We start from the raw sequence: 18626 nt of genomic DNA on the forward strand, positions 1-18626 counted from the left end.
GAGATGCTGATCCTAGGAAGGGGATGGCGATGGAGACACGGACATGGACACAGGCTGCCCAGCCACATTCTGGAAGCCCAGAAAGGGCTGCACCCACCAGCACAGCCCAGACCCTGTGGCACAAGGGCTGGGAGGGCAGTGGGGCAGGAGCTCCCCTGGGAAGCCACAGATGTGAGGAGTGTAGGCACCCTCAGCACATGCCCCGGGGGGAGTCACACCGACCCCCTGCTACCCAGGACCCTTGGGTGCCTGTCAAGATCCCACTGTGCCCACACAGCAGGGAGATGCCCACCAGGCCACTCAGCACATTTCCGTGCCTCAGTTTCCCCCATGTGCTCACCAGACCGAGGTTGGACACCGTGGCCGGGCCAGCCTCTGGCCCCCTCCCCGCACACCGAGGCCCAGGCGCCGGCATGTGCTCAGCCCAGTGGAATGTGCCAAATCACTCCCAGATGTGCACGCCGGCCAGCCCGACCCCCCTGCGCTCCCACCGGGGCACAGCCGGACACCGGGGACCCCCCGAGCCCAGCCCGGCCCCGCCGCACCGAGCCCATCCCCGGCCGCATCCCGCCCGGTGCCGCTCCCGCGGCGTCGCCGCACCGAGGGCGGGCAGGAGGTGCCACCAGCAGCACCGTGTCCCCCGTGCCACCGAGGCCTCGCCCGGCGCGGGGTCGTGCGGGGTCCCGCCCCGCAGCCGCGGCCCCGGTGCCAGGCGGGAGCAGCCGGGCGGAACGGGGCTGTCAGATGGAATCTGGGTGCCGGCGGTGACGGCGCGGCGGGAGGCGGCCGTGCCCGCCACGTGGCCGCTTATGTAAGGAGAGTGCAAGGGAGGACAGCGGGGCACCGGGGACACCGGCGAGGGGACACCGAGCCCCCGCCGCGCCGAGCGCTCGGGCACGGCCCGGCCCGGCCCGGCCCCGTGGGCACGGCACGTGTGTGCGGGGACAGGCGACACGGCTGCCGGAGCCCGGCGGTGCCTCGGGCTCCGCACATCGCTGCCGGTGTCGCGGGTGTCCCCTCGCCACGCTGCTGCCACCGCGGTGACGAACGGCTCCGGCACCCACGCTCCCGCATCCAGCTGCGCCATCGATTTTTCATCCACTGCGGCAGAGCGGGGCTGAGGCTGGCACTGGCATGGCCGGGGGGGGGCTGTCCCCGCCGCTGTCCCGCTGTCCCCATCGCCAGGACACCCCAGGGACACTGCCGGGACTGGCAACAGCCCGGGGTGCCACCGGTGTGGCCCAGATGTGGGGGTGTCCCCTGTGCCACCATCACCACGGGGGGACATGGGAGGACAGAGGAATCGGGGGGACAGGGGGAGAAGGATGCCTGCCAGCATCACCCCCGCGTCACCGCACGCTGCCAGGCGCTTCCTTCCTGGCACTGCCACCGTGTGCCATGTCACCGTGTCCCTGGGGCAGGACGTGGCGAGCTGGGGACCCCCGGGCAGGATGATGCTGGTACCCGCTCAGCCCCAGAGCCTGGTGACAGCGGCTGGGTCACGGTGCAGAGAGGGACAGGGACAGGCTCCTGACGTGCTGAGGGCACCGGGACACACAGCCCGGAGCGGGCACAGCCCGGGCTGACCCCGGAGCCCGCCCGTGCCGCCGCACACGTCCCACACATGGCAGGGCCGGCTATAAATAGCGCCGGCAGCCCGGGCTGAGCCTGCTCGGGGCCCGCGGGGCTCCCACATTCCCCCCCGTGCTCCTCCTGCCTCGGTTTCCCCGCCGCTCCCCACGGCCAGCAGGGACACACGTGTCCCCAAGGTGTCCCCTGGTGCTGCACCCTGTTTGTGGTGGCACCCAGGGACCTCAGCGGGCTCCCCTTTGTGTCCTTGTCCTGGGCAGCCGGTGGAAATGTCCCCGTGTCCTGTGAGCTGCAGGGATGCCGCAGGGGCAGAGCTGGAACAGAGCAGGGCCACCCCCTGGGGCCACAGGGTGGGAAACTGAGGCACACGGGGGGGCTCCAGTACCACGTCCTCCCCCACCAGCAGCACCCCATGCCTGGCCAGGAGCTGTGAGGGGCAGCCAGGGGGGTGCTGGGACGGGACAGGGTGGGAGGGCAGAGGTGGGGTGGGATGGAGGCACGTGGGGCACAAGCACGGCCTCATCCCCTCCCACTCCCCCCACCCCCATCTGGAGCCCCCCCCCGCGATGAGGAAGCTGCAAAATTAGGTCAAAGCGTCCATTATTTAACAGAAAGGAAGGAGCTGGGGCCAGGAGCTGAGGCTGGGGCTGGAGCCCAGGAGAGGGGATGGGGAGGACAGGGCTGGGTCTCCACAGCTGTGGGGCAGGCAGGGATTGGGGGAACAGGGGTGAAACACGGAGGACAGGAGACAAAGCTGAACCAAAATGACTTTATTTCATGGCAGAAGATAAAAGGATGCACCCTGTCCTCTCCCCCCACAGAGGTCCCTGCCCCTCCTGTGCCACTGCCAGCACTGGGACCCAGAGCACTGGGGAGATTCCCCCTGCAGCCAGAGTGGTCAAGAAGGTTCCAGAGAGCCCCAGAAGGCTCTGAAAGAGTTGGGAGCAAATATGGTCCAGGATTCATGGCAGGAACAACACCAAACCTCAGGATGACACACCAGGGTGACAAGGGGGACCACCCCACTCCCTACTCAAAGGCTGGGGGCCACAGAGGGGCTGAGGGGTGTCCCAGCCTCCCACCTAAGCTCCCATCGTGCAGCAATTACAATAAAACATTAATAATATTATTACATTAAAATATTAATAAAAAGACCCCAGACTGACAGCCCCCAGGGCAGAACTTGACAAATGTCCAAAACCTTGGGAGCCACTTGTCTGCTCTTGCCAACAGCAGCAAAACCCCCCTTGGGACCAGAGGGAGGGCGTTAGTGCAGCCCCTGGGTGAGGATGCTGCCCACCAGCGCCGTGTCCTGCAGCCTGTGCTCCAGAGCTGCCTCCTCCAGCATCAGGGAAACCTGGGAGGGAAAACAAGGGTGCTCAGCACCGAGATCCTGCCCTGCCCCACCACTGCAACCTGTCCCAGTGCTGTCACCAGACCATGGGAGGGGGAACAAGGGTGCTCAGCACCAAGATCCTGCCCTGCCCCACCACTGCATCCTGTCCCAGTGCTGTCACCAGACCTAAGAGGGGGAACAGGGGTGCTCAGCACCGAGATCCTGCCCTGCCCCACCACTGCATCCTGTCCCAGTGCTGTCACCAGACCTAAGAGGGGGAACAGGGGTGCTCAGCACCGAGCTGACAGATCCTGCCCCACTCCCACCACTGAATCATGTCCCAGCACTGTCACCAGACCCTGGGAGGGAAATCTGGGAGGGAGATCAGGGGTGCTCAGCACCGAGCTGCCAGATCCTGCCCTGCCCCACCACTGCATCGTGTCCCAGCGCTGTTCCTGCCCCAGCACCCCACGGTACCTTGGCCAGCCGGGCCTCCTTGGCCCTCTTGAGCTCGAGGACACCGCGGGACTCCAGGAGGGTGACAAGGGACAGACACTCGGCCTGGTCAACAGCGGGGAGCTGCTGCCGCCGGCACACCTGGCTGTAGGTGTCGTGGAGCTGGGGAGGGCAGGGAGGGGTTACACCGCAACAAAGCCCCCAAGGGACACCCCAGGGACGCCCACCCACTGCCCAGGTGCAGCCCTGAGAAGGTCCCAGGTGCACTCACCTTCCCCAGGGTCACCACACGGGCGTGGGAGCGCCGGGCAAGCAGGAGCAGGGAGCAGAGCAGCACCTTCTGCTGCAGGGGGAAGGTGTCCTGGGCCCCCAGGGACCCCCCTGCCAGGCGGTCCCCAAACACCTCCGAGAGCACCCGGGAGATGTGCAGGAGCCCCACACGCTTGGGGACAGGGGACACCGGGGAGTCACCTGTGGGACAGACAGAGGATCCCAGGGAGGTGAGAACAGGGAGAGAGGTGTCCCACAAGGGGAGCCCAGACTCCCACTGAGGTGACCCCCGAGCAGGGTTTTGGCTCTGGCAGCAGGGACTCACCCCTGGGCAGTGGCTTCAGCAGGGTCTGGCCTCGCACCTCCAGCTCCACCACCTCCACAGCACGCCTGGGGAGGGACAGCCCTGAGTGCCAGGCAGAGTGGGCACCCCTGGCATGGGCACCGTGGTGCAGGGGAGCCATGCAGACTCCCAGGGACCAACCTGGCTGGGTTTTGGGGCACACACTGACCTACAGACATCCAGGGCCTTGCGAGCATCACCAGAGACTGCAGAGACCTTGCGGGCACAGAACTGGAGTGCAGCAGAGTCCAGGACGGGTTCACCTGCCACCTGTGGGGCACCAGGGCCGTCAGTGCTGCCACCTGTGTGGGCAGAGGACCCCATGGTCCCCCAGTCTGTCCTCCCCATGTCCCCACCTGTCCCAGCCTCTCCTGCAGGATGAGGGTGAGCTGCTCCTTGGTGTAGGGTGGGAAGTGCAGCAGCCGGGGCTTGCCAGCCAGGTGGGCTCCCAGCCTGGCCAGGCTCCTGTCTGTCAGGTCCAGGGCATTGGCCAACCCTGCAGGGCAAGAGGAAGAGGAGGATGAGGGCTGTTCTCCAAGGAGAGAGCAGGAGGGGGCTGCAAAGAGAAGTCTCCATCAACCCCCACTAAAGAGGGAGGGTGCCCAGGAGAGCAGTGCACCCTCCTACACACCCTGCACACTCACCCACGAGGACGAGCCTGGAGCTGGGCAGCTGGGGCCACTCAAAGAGGGTGTAGAGCACGTCCTGGCCTTTGCTCTCCAGCTGGTCCAGCTCATCCAGCACCAGGAGGCTGTGGGAGAGCCCAGATCAACCCCTGCTCTGTCACCTCACAGCACTCCAAGCAGGGTGAGCAGAGCTGCTGCATCCAGGGGAATCCCACTCCACCCATCAGAGACAGGGAACTCACACCATGGGCCCCTGGGCCGTCAGATGCTTCTCCAGGCTCCTGATACGCTCCCGGCCAGTGGCCATGGGCAGCCCCAGCTGCTGTGCCAGGGCAGGGAAGACGCTGTGGGGGCTGTCCAGTGCCATGCAGTTCAGCACCACAGTCCTGCTGCCAGCCAGCTTGTCCTGCCAGGAATGGGAATGTTAGAGCAGCCCCATCCCACTGCCCCCAGAGCAGCCCCACAGCCTGGCCATGGCACACACCTTGCAGTCGAGCAGAACACGGCTCAGACAGGCTGTTTTGCCAGTCCCAGGGGCTCCGGACACGTAGAGGCTGCCGGGCCGGCGCCCCAGGACGTGTTCCAGCAGGAACTGCCGCAGCAGCCCCGTCTCCTTCTCCCTGCCCTGCAGCCGCTCGGGCACAGCCGCGTGCAGCACCTGCTTGGCCTGCTGGTAACAGGTACCTGCACGGGGAGCAAGAGGACTCAGGGAGGGAGGTGGCACTGCTGGGACCCCATCCCAGCTGATCATCATCCCCATCCTCATCCCTGCCTTCAAATCTATCCCTAGCTCCATATACCCCATCCTCATATCCCCAACCCCATCCTTTGCTCCACACCTTCAGCTCGACCCCTATCACCATCCCTTACCCATATTCCCAATCCCATCCCCATCCCTGCATCCCCATCCACAACCCCATACCCAGCCCTGCCCACACTCACAAGCCCATCCATAACCCCATACCCACCATCCTTCATCCCCATCCCATCCATAACCCCATACCCACCTTCCTCCATCCCCATCCCATCCATAAGCCCATACCCAGCCCTGCCCACACCCATCACCCCGTACCCACCTTCCTGCCTGAAGAGCCGGGTGCGTGGCTGCTGCCCGTTGAGCCCTGAGCTCCGGGGGGTCTCTGGCCCCCCACTCCGTGGGGATGGCCCCAAGCCCTTGGGCTGCTCGGGGGAGGCCGAGGGGTCCCCAAAGAGCAGGCGACGCCCCTGGTTCTCCTTGCTGCGTTTGGCCGGGGAGCAAGATAAGGCATGGGGGACATTGCACAGGTTGTCATCACCTGCGGGGACAACAGGCTGGTGGTGACACAGGGCCGCTCTCCCTGGGGGAGTTTATGCTTCAGCCACCCCCAAAGCCCCGCGGGAGCAGCTCTTCCTCCCGAAATGGGGGTGAAGCCGCAAACGCAGCTGGACCAGAGCCGGACGGGGCTGGGTCTGTCTGTCTGTCCCAGCCCCCCCGGGATGAGAAGGGGGATGTGCCCCCCACCGTTCCCGGGGGGTCCCGGTGGAGGGACTCACCCAGGCGTTTTCGGGGGCTCAGGGGCTGCGCTTTGGGGCTCAGGGTCTGCGCTGTGGCCCGGCTTGAGCGTGTGTCCGGGCTGGCCTGGCCGGAGGAGCCCGAGGCCTTGGAACGCGGCGAGGGGCGCAGAGCAGGGGCGTCGGGGTCGCTCTTGGCCGAGGGGGCAGCGAGGCGTCGGGCGCTCCTCGTGCGGGGGAAGCCGATGGTGGGCTGGCTCTGCGGGCTGCTGCTGGCCATGGCGGGGGCTACGGCTGGAGGAGAACAGCGCCCAGGTGAGAATGGACCGCCCGCCCCGCGGATCCCGGCCACCCCTTGCCCCTCGAGTCCCGGTCCCCACCGCGCTGCCCCCCATTTCTGACCCCCATGTACCCCCCCAACCCCCTCGGGTCCCCCCAAACCCCCGCGGGTCCGCCCCGCTGCCGCCCCGACCTTCTCGCGCCAAATCAGCCCCGGCTCCGCACTTCCCGCCACCAGGCCGAGCAGGCCCTTCCCCCTTCTCCCCATTGGCTGCGCCGCTGCCGCCGCCGCCAATCGCCGCGGCCAGAGGAAGGGCCGCAACAGACCGGCCAATCAGCGAGCGCAGCCGAGGCAGGGCGGAAGGAGCCGAGCGCGGCGCGCGGGGCATGCTGGGAGCTGTAGTCCGCCTGCGGGTACTCCGCCCTCCCAGTTCCCCCAGTGCTCCCACGGCCCGCACCCCCCAACCCAGTCTTCCCCGTACTCCCAGTGCCACCAGTTCCTCCTACATTGCTTTTCTACTGCCGCCCAGTCTTGTCTCTCCACGCTCCCATACTCCCCACCCTTCCTCCCAGTATTCCCCACGGCGCTTCTCCCCCTGCTCCCAGTACCCACAATCCTCCTTCCCAGTGGTCCCAGTGACACCAGTGACCCCCTTCCTGCCTTCCTACTGCGCTCCCAGTACCCTCCACCCTGACCGCCCAAGTGCCCTGCACCCAGCCCTTGGGGCATCACCTCCAAAAAAAGAAAAGGGTTTCCTGGCAACCTCCCCCTTAGACAGCGTCCTTGACATCATTAATCACTTTATTACTTTTATTTAAATGTAATTTCCAGCTCCTCCAAATTCCTCTGTTCCCTTTTAAAAGGGCCCCTCGCTCCTGGAGGGGCAGAACCGTATTGAACCTTTATTTAACCCAAAGGGCAGCACTGGGGAGGGGGCTCATTCTCCAGAGAAACCCCACACTCACCCCTCACCCACCTCTCTCCAGCCTCAACAGGGGAAGGTCCATCATCATAGAAAAAAAAAAAAAAAATCCCCTGAATGAGCCCCAAACCCGCCTGCAGGGGTGGCCCCCCTGCACCCCATGCCCTTCCTGCTATGGTACAAAGAGATCAGTAACTACGTTAGTGTGACCCCCCCGTCGGACAGGGAGTGTAAGGCAAAACATCCCCGGCCCCCAGGGCCCCCCCCACGTGCCCCCTGGTGTGCCAGACCCAGCACAAACGGCCCCCTCCCCATGTAATTAGTGTTTTCTCGTTAAAATGCTCAAGTTTGGGGGGAGTCAGCAGTGAGAGCCAGGGGAATCCCAGGGGGAAGTGCCAGGGGAGCAGTGGTTTTGAGGGGGGCACATGGGGGTGCCCCCCTGTAGGGTCAGAGAAAGGGGGTCCCCACCAGCTGTTGGGGTGTCCCTGCATGGTCCCACTCATGTCCCCCCCTGCCTCCACTGGCTCCTGTGCAAAAAAGCAATGGGCTGTGCCGGGATAACAAGGTTCCACCAGGATCACGAGGCTCTGCCGGCCAGTCCCTGCTCCCCCTCGCTCTGGGGGGGTCTCACAGCGTGTCCATTCCCTGCCTGACCCCAGCCACCCCTCCACGAGCCCCCCTGGTCCCAACAGCCAGCACACAGCTCGGCCTTAAGTCCCGTGCCTGGCTCCCAGGCAGATCCCGACGCAGGATCCATGAGGAGCAATGAGGGATGGACCCATCCAGGCTTGCCACGAGGTCACTGATTCCTGGGGGGTGCATAGATGAGGCGGAGCTGGCGGAGCACGCTGCACTGGGGGGATCTGGTGTCCTGGGAGAGGCTGGGAGTGTGTCATGCAGGATCCGGGGTGCTGGGAGCTGGGGGGGTTCTGGCTGAGGAAGGGGAAGGAGCTCCACGTCTCTGCTCTGGAACAATCCACCCGCACAGCCCGCTTTCACCTGGGGATGGGGGGCAGAGGGGGAGCCCCACGAGTAGCTGCAAGACAAGGAAGCCTGTTGGAGCTGTGCAGAGCCGGATCCAGCACGGCTGCTCTCCCTCCCTCCCTCCCTCCTTCCTCCACACCCCCGCGCCAGCTGCTGGCTCCCCCCCCCCCACCCCGACCTCCCCGCGGAGATCTGGAGCCTGGGATTTGTGCCTGGCAGCAGCCGCTGCAGCCACACCGAGCTCGGGGCTTTTCAAACCCGCATTAAACATTCATGGCTCTAAAAATAAACGAGCATCCCATTCTCCCCGGAGTCTCCGCCGGGATCCGCAGCGCTGACGTGCGGCACCAAGGGCACTTTGAGCTCTGCTGGGTCTGAGTGCCAGTGCTTGGGCTTTATCCTGAGGGTCTGCATCCCCCCAGCCCCTGCCCAGCCCTGCCCTGGCTGTGGGGTCCTTTGAGATCCCCTCTGGTGCCAAAGGTGCTAAGCAAAGGCAGGAATGAGCTCTGCAGGCAAACCAGGAGCAGGTGGGATAGGGCATCCGCACAGCCCATATTTCTGCCCTGCCCCACAGCACAGAGAGCTGCCCTCAGGGACCTCAGGGAATGGGGCTCAGCACCCCCAGAACACCAGCAGGGCCCAGGGCATGGCTACTGAACCACCCATCACCCACCCTTCAGGGCTTGGGACCCCCTGGGAATGGGGCTCAGGACCCCTGGGAATGGGGATCAGCACCCTCAGGACCCCAGCAGGGCCAGGGCATGGCCACTGCACCACCCACCCTGTGCAGGGACAAACAGGACAGTGCCAGCCATGAGGGCACAAGAGGGCAAAGGGAATTTGGGACATCCCCTCCTCCTCCTCCTCACCTCTGTTTGTTTTGCTGGGGTAGATTCTCTGGAAGTATTTATATTCCTCTGGGGCTGGGAAGTCTTCAACGGGATGAAAGGAGTATTTGGATTCAAAGTCATCTGTGAAGAAACAGCAAAAAGGGCAGGTGAGGGAGGGGGGCTCTGGGAGAGCCTGGCCACAGCCACAGGGCTCGGCTCTGAGGGGGATCCGTGCGGGGTCGCACTCACCCAGGAATGCTCTGACGGTGGAGATGGAGTCCCGGTGCCCGTTGCGCACGGGCGGCGGCGGCGGCGGGGGGCCCGGCCGGGGTCCGGGTGGGTGGCGGCGGGGGCTTCCCCCGGCTGGGGGGCTCGGCGGGGCCGTGCAGTCTGTAGGGGGGTGGGGGCGGGGGGGCGTCGCGCCCTCCGTTCCGCAGCATCGGCGGCGGGGGCGGCGGAGCTGCGGGGACAGCGGGGTCAGCGCCGAGCGCGGCATTCCCGGGGCAAACCCAGGGACGTCCCCCGGAGCGTTCCAGGCCAGCTGCCGCGCCAGACCGCGGCCCAGGGTTGCTCCTACGCGTGCCCGGAGATTTCCTGCTCGCTCCTGACATCTGCATTCCTCATCCCTCCACCAGCTGCAGCGCAAGGACCAGCCAGCCCTGCTGCCCCACGGCTCACCGTCCACCCCGGGGGCTGCTCCAGCCCCACAGTGAGCACAGGTCCCTCTGCACCAGAGGAGATCTCAGGAGCAGCTACAATCCAGAGAGTCCAAGGGCAGCAGCTCCACATGGAGCCAAGATGCTGCCTGCCAGGACTGGAAGCCACATCCGCAGTGTCACCGAGGCAGTGACAGGACCCACAGCCCCTCTGACCCACCTCTCACTCCTGCCCAGCCTCCCGCAGAGGCTCCGTGGCAGTTCGTGCTCCTCATTAGCCTAATTACACTCGGGCTGACAGCGCAGATCCCCAGCTGTAGCTCTGAGGAGGGATTCTGGCAGGGCCAGAAGGACGGAGCGGCTTGGCAGGGGCCCAGGCAGGAGCTGCGGTCTGGACAGGGAGCCCAGGAGTGCACGGGGGGGCACTGGGGCACAGCCAACAGCAGTCCCAGCCACGGGGACACACTCCCGAGGGCTGCACACCCAGGGAAAAGCTTCTCCCTGCTCTGCCATAGCTTTTTGCACCCTCCCAGTGACATTCAGGAAGCTCAGGGGAGCTATGCTCTCCCGCATTCTCATCTCCCACCCCAGGAGAGCATGGGCAGGAGTTGCCCAGTCACAACTGCCAGCACCAGGCTTGGAAGGAGCTGGATTATCACAGGACATGACCAAGGGAATGTGTTAAACATGGCACTACAGCTCCTGCCCCAGACCAGCCCCATCACCACATGCAGAACATTCACTGTGCCCAGAAGCCAACTCTTGCCACCCTGATCACCCCAGCTGCCCCCAGGCACCGTGGAGCCAGTTGCTCTTACTCACTCCACGGCTCGGGGGGTCTCTCACCTGCTCCACGGCTCGGGGGGTCCCTGGCCGGCGGCGGGGGGCGGCTGCTCTGCAGGTTCGGGGAGGCAGCAGCGGGCGGCGGCGGCGCCAGGCCCCGCAGGGGGCCCGGTGCCTTCCTGTGCAAGGAGTTGTGTCTCTGCGGCAGCTCCGGGGCCGACTCGCTGCTGGGGCTGGAGGGGCCGTTGGGGACACCGGGGGGCTGCCGGTAAGGGGGCGGCGGGGGGGCGAGGGACTGGCCCTGAGCGCCCGAGCGGAGGCTGACAGGGGAAGGGGGGGGTTTGATGGGCGGCGGGGCGGGGGGCCCGTCCCTGCTGCCGGGCGGGCGCTGTCCCGGGGTGGGCGGCAGCGGCTTCTCCCGGTTGTAGGGCGAGGCCTTGGCGTGCGCTGGAGGGGGGGCCGGGGGGGCGGCGGCGCGGCGTCCCGGCGGCGGGGGCGGCGGGGCCGAGGAGCTGTGCTTCATGCCGGTGCCACCGGCGGCGCCGGGCCGGGACAGGTCAGGCAGGGAGGGTCTCTGCGTGCGCGGCAGTTCCGGCGGGGAGCCCCGGCTGCTGTCGGCATCGTCCTGAGGGCGGCTGTTGTTGGCCGGCACGGGGGGCCTGGGAGCAGCTGCTCGGGAGCCAGGGACTTGTAGTGTTTGTTTAGTGGAGCTGTCTGCGGGGAAGGAGAGCACAGTGAGGGATTGGGGATGGCATGGGAGCAGTGCCCTGTCCCTGCACAGAGCCACGGCCAAGGAGGGCCAGGCCAAGGGATGGCCAGGGACGGCTTTTTGGCACACGCGGGGAGCTGGCACTGAGCACAGCCACACACGGCTCCTCTCTCACCACTCTACTCTGTGGCCACCACAGAGAACACACAGAGTTCAGCAATACACGAAACTCCTGCGCCCTCCAAGAAGTCTGTGTGTGGGGCTGAGGCTCAGGGAGGGTACAGCTGGCCTGTGCCATGCATGGGATGTGATTTGGGGTCCTGCCTCTTAGCAGCTAAAATCCCCAGGGATACACAGTGAGATCCTCAACCCCTTCCTGCTCAGGGCCCTCCCCAGGGACCCCCACGCAGACCACGGGCCAGTGGCCATTACCTGAGCTGTCCTTGGCTCCCACAGGTCTGAGCTTGGGAACGCCGCCTTGGAAGAGGCCGCCCTTGGGCTGGATGGCAGCTGAGCCGGAGCCGTAGCTGCTGCCGCTGCTGCCCTTGGGCTCTGAAAGGAGGGAGGAAAGAGGTTAAGCCTGGAATTATCCGCTCCTCCAATGAGGAGCCGCTGGGAACCAGATGGGCAAGCGCCCTGCAGGGTACGGCGGCACCCAGCGTGGGGCTGGGAGCCTGCTGGGGACTCACTTTCCAAGATGGGTGCACTCCGGTCATTGATTTGGGTCACTTTCCTGAGCTTGGTCCCTTTACAGATGTCCTGCAGGAGGGCCCCGCGGCCCCGCTGCTCCTCTCGGCTCAGCTTCGGCGGTTCCGTGTTCGCCTGGAGAGGAGCAGCAGCTCAGCACCTCCCCAGGACCCCAGAGCACAGGAACAGCCCAGCTCTGCATCCCCACCTCCCAGAGCACCCCAGCCCTGCCACAGCCAGCCTCCTCCAGGGGCCCCTGTGGGGACAGCCCAGCTCCCAGCCCAGCGAGGTGACCCCTACCTGACTGAGGGTGGGGGGCGGCGGGGGGCCGGGGGGCGGCGGCGGGGGAGGAGGGATCGGCATCCTGGCGGCTCCGGGCTCTCAGTGCTGGGGGCAGGCCTGGGCACTCATGCCTGCAGGAAGAGAGGAAGCAGTCAGGGAACGTGGGGAAAGCTGGAGGTGAAACACAGCCTCCAGGGAATTGTGCTGGTGCCCTGTGCCCGTGCAGAGCAGCAGCTGGAGCTGCTCTCCCAGGCTGTCCCAACACCCTGGAGCAGCAGGTGCCAGGGGTGGGAGCCAGCACATCCCCCCCACAAATCCCCAGGGCTCCCTGCAGTCAAACCCAGGACAGGTCTCACACAACCACCTCGCCTGGCAGACAAAACCTGGCCAAGCTGATCCTGCACCATCCATCCAGCTCCTCCAGCTGCAGCTGGGGGCTGCTCACTTGGGAGGGTGACAGTAGCCCCCCAGCACTGGCACGTGGCCCCATGGCCTCTCCAGCAATGGCCAGGGCAAATCTGCCAGATGGCTCCAGCTCCAGAGCAGCAGGAAGCAGCACAGGACTGTCCTGTGGCTGCCTCCCATCCCCGAATTTCCCGACCTCTTGTCTCCTACATCAATAACCCTCCAGCACTGAAGGCTCTCTGCACCCCACAACTCCAAAGCCCCCTCGAAGCTGTCCAAGCAGTCAGGGAAACCAGCTTTCCCAGCACAGATCTGGCCATGCTCCAACTCCTCAGAAGCCCAGAATAAACCTGTCTGGCACCATGGCTCACCTGGAACAGCTCCCGGGGCTCCGCGGGGCCCGGCAGCTCCGGTAGGCACTGGAGACGGAACACAGAGGGACTGGGGACAGGAAGGGGAGCCTGAATCACTGGGAAGTCACAGGCCCTCGTGCCACTGACAGCAGTGCTCAGGTAGGGCCTCCCATAGCACCGGCTCAGGGAATAGGAATGTGATGACTGGAGGCCTTGCTCACCACATGGAGAGTCCCAGCAGCACAGGGCAGACCCTGAGGCAGGGGACAAATGTCCCTCTCTGGGCCACAGATGTCCTTCCCACAGGAAAACCTATTCCACAGTCACTAACGGGAAGCACACCACCAACAGGAGGAAAGGACAGGGCAGTTTCACACCTGAAACTTCCCATTTCCGAGCCCTGACCTCCAGGGCAGGTGACAGAGGGCACGGGAACAGCCCCCACCGCAGGGAAAGTTCCTTTATGACTCAGGTTTGTACCAGGTATTAACAACCAGATCCCTTCTCCCACTCATCTCCTGCTAGATAAACTACAACTTCCTAATCCCACAGGACACGGGTCCATCCTCTGTCAGACATTCCCAGGGTGTGAGAACGGGAAGCAGGGAGCAGCAGCATGGCTGCCACAGCAGCAGCTCCCCTGCCCTTGGGCAAACCACTGGCTCTGGGGTTCAGGGAAATAAATAAATACCTAATAAACTGCCTTTTAATTAAAATCAGCTCTTCTGCCCTGCGAGAAGTCCTCAGCTACAGCTTCATCAGGAAGACATTCATCCCTCTATCTTATGGCATTTTCCAAGTCCCTGAGAGTCCCAGCTCCCCAGTGCCCTCTGTAACAAATGTGCTGCTCCTTCTCCCCAGCCTGAGCTCGAGGCCTCCCACCCAAGACCCAACATCCATCAATCCCTCTGGACACTCCAGTCAGGAACAACACCCAGCAAACCCATCCAGCCTTAGCCTTTCCCACTGGAGCAGGATCACAGATGGCTCTGAACGTGCTCGTCTGGGACGTGTTGGAACAGGAGCACTTTTCCCTGTGCTCCTTCCCACCCGCAGTGGGATCACAGGGCCAGGGTGGCACGAGTGGCTCCCGGCAGAGCCCCAGCCCTGCTGGATCAGCTGCTGGAGGGAATTAGCAGGGATCCAGCTGAGGAACACGCCAGGTAAGGAGACTCCTGACTGGGGCTCATGTGTCACAGCCCTGAGCCAGCACAGGAGCGATGCCAGGGCCAGCACCTTCCGACCCACGGGAACGTCACGTGTTGTGTCCCCGCTCTGCTGCTGTGCCAGCTGGTTACTGCCAGGGTGACACCTCCCTCGGTGGCCCCTGTGACAGCAACTCATCTCACAGACAGACAAACAGGGATTTGTCAGCTGGCACAAACCAGCCAGTGCCACCCGTGCCAGGCCAGCACTGCTGGGGTCTCTCAGTGTGACCTGCTGACACCCTGTGACAGGCTCCAGACAGTCCACAGGGACAATCCACAGGGACCTGCAGGACAAGGGGGGTATTTCTACAAACAGATCACGAGTCACTATCTCCCCTCTAAGGTGTCCTTAAAGCAAAACCTGCGCTCGGATCCAGGCTCTGACCTAGAAGAGCGAGAGGAAAGGAGAGAAGAGTTTAAGCTAAAGCAGCTTGAGGATAAACTGGAGCTGAATTCCCAAGAAACAGGTCATTCCATTTCGGTGCACGGCCCCGTTCGGGCTGGGGATTAACAGCAAAGGTCACATTGAAAAACCAAAATCGAGAGGCCCCGAACTCAGCACACACGGCTGGGAAAAGCTGAGAGCTCCGGCTGGGAACGGTGCCTTTGAAATACAGCCTGGATCTTTCATGTGCAAGAAGACAGACCCAGCTGATACAGATTAGGGAGACAGGAGCTAAATCCTCCAGGAAAAGAAAAAAGGGGGGAGTTTTCCTCCCAGCACCCCTTCATGCCTGGTAGAAGTTATCCCTGTGAACAACGCTCCGACTTCTCTGCACTCTTTCTTTGTTCTTCCCTATCAGGACCCTTCCACCAAGACACATCAGAGCTTCTGAGAGCTCCATAAGCTGTGTGGCAGCTCCCTGTGCTCACAGGGAAAGTGGCTGGGAAGAGCTGAATCCAAAGACACCAGCGGATAAAAGCTGGGCTGAGGCAGGAGGGGCAGGTTTACACAGTGCCTTTGCTTTTCCAATCCAAACCAAACCTCAGGAAAGCTCTGAGCAAAGCAGGAGGAAAACAAGGTGTGAAAAGCTGTCCCTTGGGAGGAGGGAGAGATCAGCAGATCGAGGTCACCCTGTGGAAAGCTGCTTCAGAGCTGCTGTTCCACACGCTGGAGCCCACCACGGCCACAGACGCCTCGGCAGTGATTTGGATCAGCACTGCCCTGCCAACCCTGCGATCAAAACATTACTAAATCCCAAGAACTTGACATTCAGCTGCCCCTTGTCCCCTAAAAGCAGCAGGATTGGGCAGATTCGGCCCAGCCTGGGAGACAGGCCACGTTTTCCAGGCATTTTTCAAGTCCCTGTTTGCTGTGGAGGGAATTGAAAGGCCCTCCCCAGCAGCAGCCCCCATCCCGCTCATCCCGGGGGGATTGCTGCTGGAGCAGGACAGGCAGCAGCAGTGACCTTCAGCCGCCTATTTCCTCGCTTTTCAGGGGGATTTGGGCTCCGGGCGGATTTGTATTTCACATTTGCAAGCCCGAAGTGCAGCGCCTCATCCTCAGGGAGGCTTTGAACTGCAGATCAAGAGGAATTTCCACCCTCTGATGTCGGTGCAGAAATGCGGCCGCACCGGTTTGGGAACGACTTCCAAGGCTGGACCTCTCCAACACCCGCCCCCGCGCCTTTATCTTCCCTCTCTTCCCATCCAAACCCGCAGTTCCTCGTTACCCCCTCCCAAATTCCAACCCTGTCCTCCCTCCGCAGCCTGACATTCCTGCCCGCTCCCGAGGAGCTGAGGATGCTACATAAATAATTTATCCTGAGCGACAGCCATCGCAGGATTTAAGGTCATTCAAGCTTTTAAAATCCTATCAGCATGCTTCCCGAGCCGAGCTGCCAGCTCCATTTGGAGCATCCCGCGGAGCCGGCGCATCCCTGCGTGCAGACAGACAGACACGCTCCGGCCCCGCGGGATCCAGACGCTCCCTGTGAATTATTAACGACCCGCGGGCTCTGACGAGGCGTTTTTAACAAAAACCCCGATCTGCGGAGTTTCTAATTCCTCAGGGATGAGCTCCACAGCCTCAGTTTCCCCACTCACCCACAGCTTCCACAACTTCACTTTCCCCATCCACCCACAGCTTCCACAACTTCGGTTTTCCCTATCCATCCACAACTTCCACATCCTCCGTTTTCCTCTCCACAGTTTCCTTGGCCTCAGTTTCCCCATTCCCAGTTCCCACAGCCTCAGTTTCCCCAGCTCAGAACCCACAGCTCCAGTCTGTGCCTTGCTCCCATCTCAGGTCACTCAGCAGAGGAAACCTTTAATCAGAAGCAAGGCACCCTGTCCCGAAATTCCGCTGCAGCAAAAGGAAAAGCAGGAAAAGCCCGTCCTGCCAGCCTCCCCTGCCGCTCCCCCTTCGCCGAAGAGGCAAAAGGAAGCCGGGAAGGGAGAGGTGGCACACGAGGGGCTGGGCAGGAACCGAGGGGCTGGGCAGGAAGCGCTCAATTATTCCAGCGGGAGGAAGCGGCAGGAGACGCGGGGACTTCCCGGTTCCTTCGAGCCGGAGCTGGGAATTCCGGGTGCAGAGTGGGATCCCTCCCGGAGCGCTCCCGGTGCACCGGCCCTCCCTCCCATCCGCAGCACCGGGAGCAGAGAGCCCTGGATGTGTCTCCCTGGGCAACTGAGCTCCAGCGTTGCCCAGAAAAAGCTGTGGCCGCTCCATCCCTGGAAGTGTTCCAGCCTGGATGGGGCTTGGAACAGCCCCTTCCAGTGGAAGATGGGATTTAAGGTCCTTAACTCGAGTCATCCCAGGATTCCATGGAACTCTGGGTCCATGGTCATCCCTAAGCCACCGCAGGCTCCAAAAGGTCCATCTGTCCTTCTGTAGCCCAAACAGGGGTCCCCTCCCTGTCACTGGGTGTCCTCCAGTGCACCCCCAGCCCTTTCTGGTTCTGGGCACCCACAGGGTGGGGGTCCAGGGGATCAGTGTGAGGGTCCCAGGGGTCATAGAGGGGGTTCAGGGGGGTCCTGGGAAGGGTGGAGGGGTCCCAAGGGTCATGGGAAGGGTCCCAGGTAGACACAGGGGTCACACTGGGGGTCCCTGGTCCTGTTCTGGACAGCTCCAAGGGGGTCATGGGGAGGGGACCCTGAGGTGACCCAGGGGTCAATGGGGTCATGGTGGGGGTCTCAGAGGCCATAGGGGGAGCCCACAGGACACTCTGGGGTCAAAGTCTCCATACTGGGGGTCCAGGAGGGTCCTGGGAGGGGTGGAAGGGTCCAGGGCTTCAATATGGGGGTCTCAGAGGGGTGCCAGGAGTCAGAGTGGGGTCCCAGGCCCCCAGCCCTGCCAACTCTGGAAAGCCTCAGGTTGGGGGGTCCTGGGGAAAGGTCCCTGAAATAACCCAGGGGTCAAGGTGAAAGAGTCCAGGGGTCAGTGCAGGGATCTTAGGACAGTCCCAGAGGGGTCAGGGTGGAGGTCCTAGACCTCTGGCCCTGCTGGTTCCAGCCAACCCAAAGACAGCAGTCCAAGGAGGGGTAGAGAAGTCCAGGAGGTCAGCGTGGGGATCCCAGGGGTCACAAGGGGTTCCATGCCACTGGTCCCGCCAGTTCCAGGCACACCCAGGGTGGGGGCACAAGGAAGGTCCTGGGGAGGGACCCCACACCTAATTCAGGAGTCAGGGTGGTGGGGCCAAGGACAGCACGAGGGTCTCAGTGGAGATCCATGGGGGTCCTGGGGATGGCTCTCAGAGGAGACCTTGAGCTCAGAGTGGGGGTCCCCATGGTGGTGGGCTCACACACCCAAGCTGGGGGTCCAGGGCAGTTCTGGGGAAGGGTCCCTGACGTGACCCAGGGCTCAGGGAAGTGGGAGATCTCACAGGCGGCCCGGGGGTCAGGGTGGGAGGGTCCAGGGGGTCCATGTGAGAACTCCAGCCCCCCGGTTCATGTCACTCCATAGCCGGCCCCGAGGACCCTCAGCCGGACCCGGGCACCCCCCAGATCCGCGCAGGCCTCAGCGCGCCCCCAGCCCCGCCGGTCCCGGGCTCCGCACAGGCCCCACGCGCCCACCCCCAGCCACCACACCCCACACAGGCGTCCCGGGGCCGCAGTCCCGGCCCCCCGAGCCCCGCGAGCCCCGGCCCGGCCCCGCCGATCCCCCCCGGCCCTCCCCCGCTCACCCGCGGCTCCTCCCGCCGCTCCCGGCCCCGGCCCCAGCCCCGCCGAACGAAATGGCGGTCCGGGGCCCTCTGCGCCTGCGCAGCACAACCGGATGTAGGCGGGGCACGGCGGGGCAGGGGCGCCATGATGAGGAGGTCGGGCGGCCATGAGGGAAGCGCCCGTCACCGCCGTATTGCGAAGGTCACGGCGGCTCCGTGAGCACCCAGCGCCGCCGTGTCCCGGTGACCGAAGGCTGAGCGGCACCACCGGGAAGAAATTCCCCGCTCTGCGCAGAAACGCTGCTGAAGGCC

At 64.1% G+C, this 18626-nt stretch overlaps 2 protein-coding genes across 2 annotated transcripts; both read right to left on the reverse strand.

Annotated features, from left to right (window-relative positions):
* Positions 1-2345: 2345 nt before the first annotated feature.
* CDC6 (cell division cycle 6) lies at positions 2346-6814 on the reverse strand. Its single transcript, XM_071450877.1, has 12 exons — positions 6585-6814; positions 6155-6406; positions 5698-5916; positions 5106-5305; positions 4864-5027; positions 4640-4746; positions 4352-4491; positions 4165-4265; positions 3978-4042; positions 3654-3853; positions 3404-3544; positions 2346-2947 (listed from the first exon to the last, which is right to left on the reverse strand). Exons 1-12 carry the CDS (start codon positions 6778-6780, stop codon positions 2858-2860), a joined length of 1875 nt encoding a protein of 624 aa, XP_071306978.1. The 5' UTR covers positions 6781-6814; the 3' UTR covers positions 2346-2857.
* Positions 6815-7188: 374 nt separating this feature from the next.
* WIPF2 (WAS/WASL interacting protein family member 2) lies at positions 7189-18467 on the reverse strand. Its single transcript, XM_071451044.1, is given in 9 exon segments — positions 7189-8350; positions 9168-9269; positions 9378-9448; positions 9450-9588; positions 10631-11281; positions 11709-11828; positions 11966-12098; positions 12264-12376; positions 18336-18467. Coding segments are annotated over 8 exon segments (1320 nt in total). The 5' UTR covers positions 12327-12376; positions 18336-18467; the 3' UTR covers positions 7189-8309.
* Positions 18468-18626: the final 159 nt, after the last annotated feature.

Source organism: Agelaius tricolor, unplaced genomic scaffold, assembly GCF_023055355.1.
Source record: "Agelaius tricolor isolate 1412-34295 unplaced genomic scaffold, bAgeTri1.0.p SCAF_31, whole genome shotgun sequence".
In the NCBI taxonomy this organism is placed as follows: Eukaryota; Metazoa; Chordata; class Aves; order Passeriformes; family Icteridae; genus Agelaius; species Agelaius tricolor.

Bases quoted from the DNA above. Each gene is read 5' to 3' on its own strand.
- CDC6 (XM_071450877.1), bottom strand. From the start codon at position 6,780: ATGCCCCGCGCGCCGCGCTCGGCTCCTTCCGCCCTGCCTCGGCTGCGC. The intron at 5,917-6,154 runs GTGAGTCCCTCC...TTGTCCCCGCAG, and splicing joins GAGCCCCCGAAAACGCCTGG to GTGATGACAACCTGTGCAAT. The intron at 2,948-3,403 runs GTACCGTGGGGT...TTTCCCTCCCAG, and splicing joins AGGAGGCCCGGCTGGCCAAG to GTTTCCCTGATGCTGGAGGA.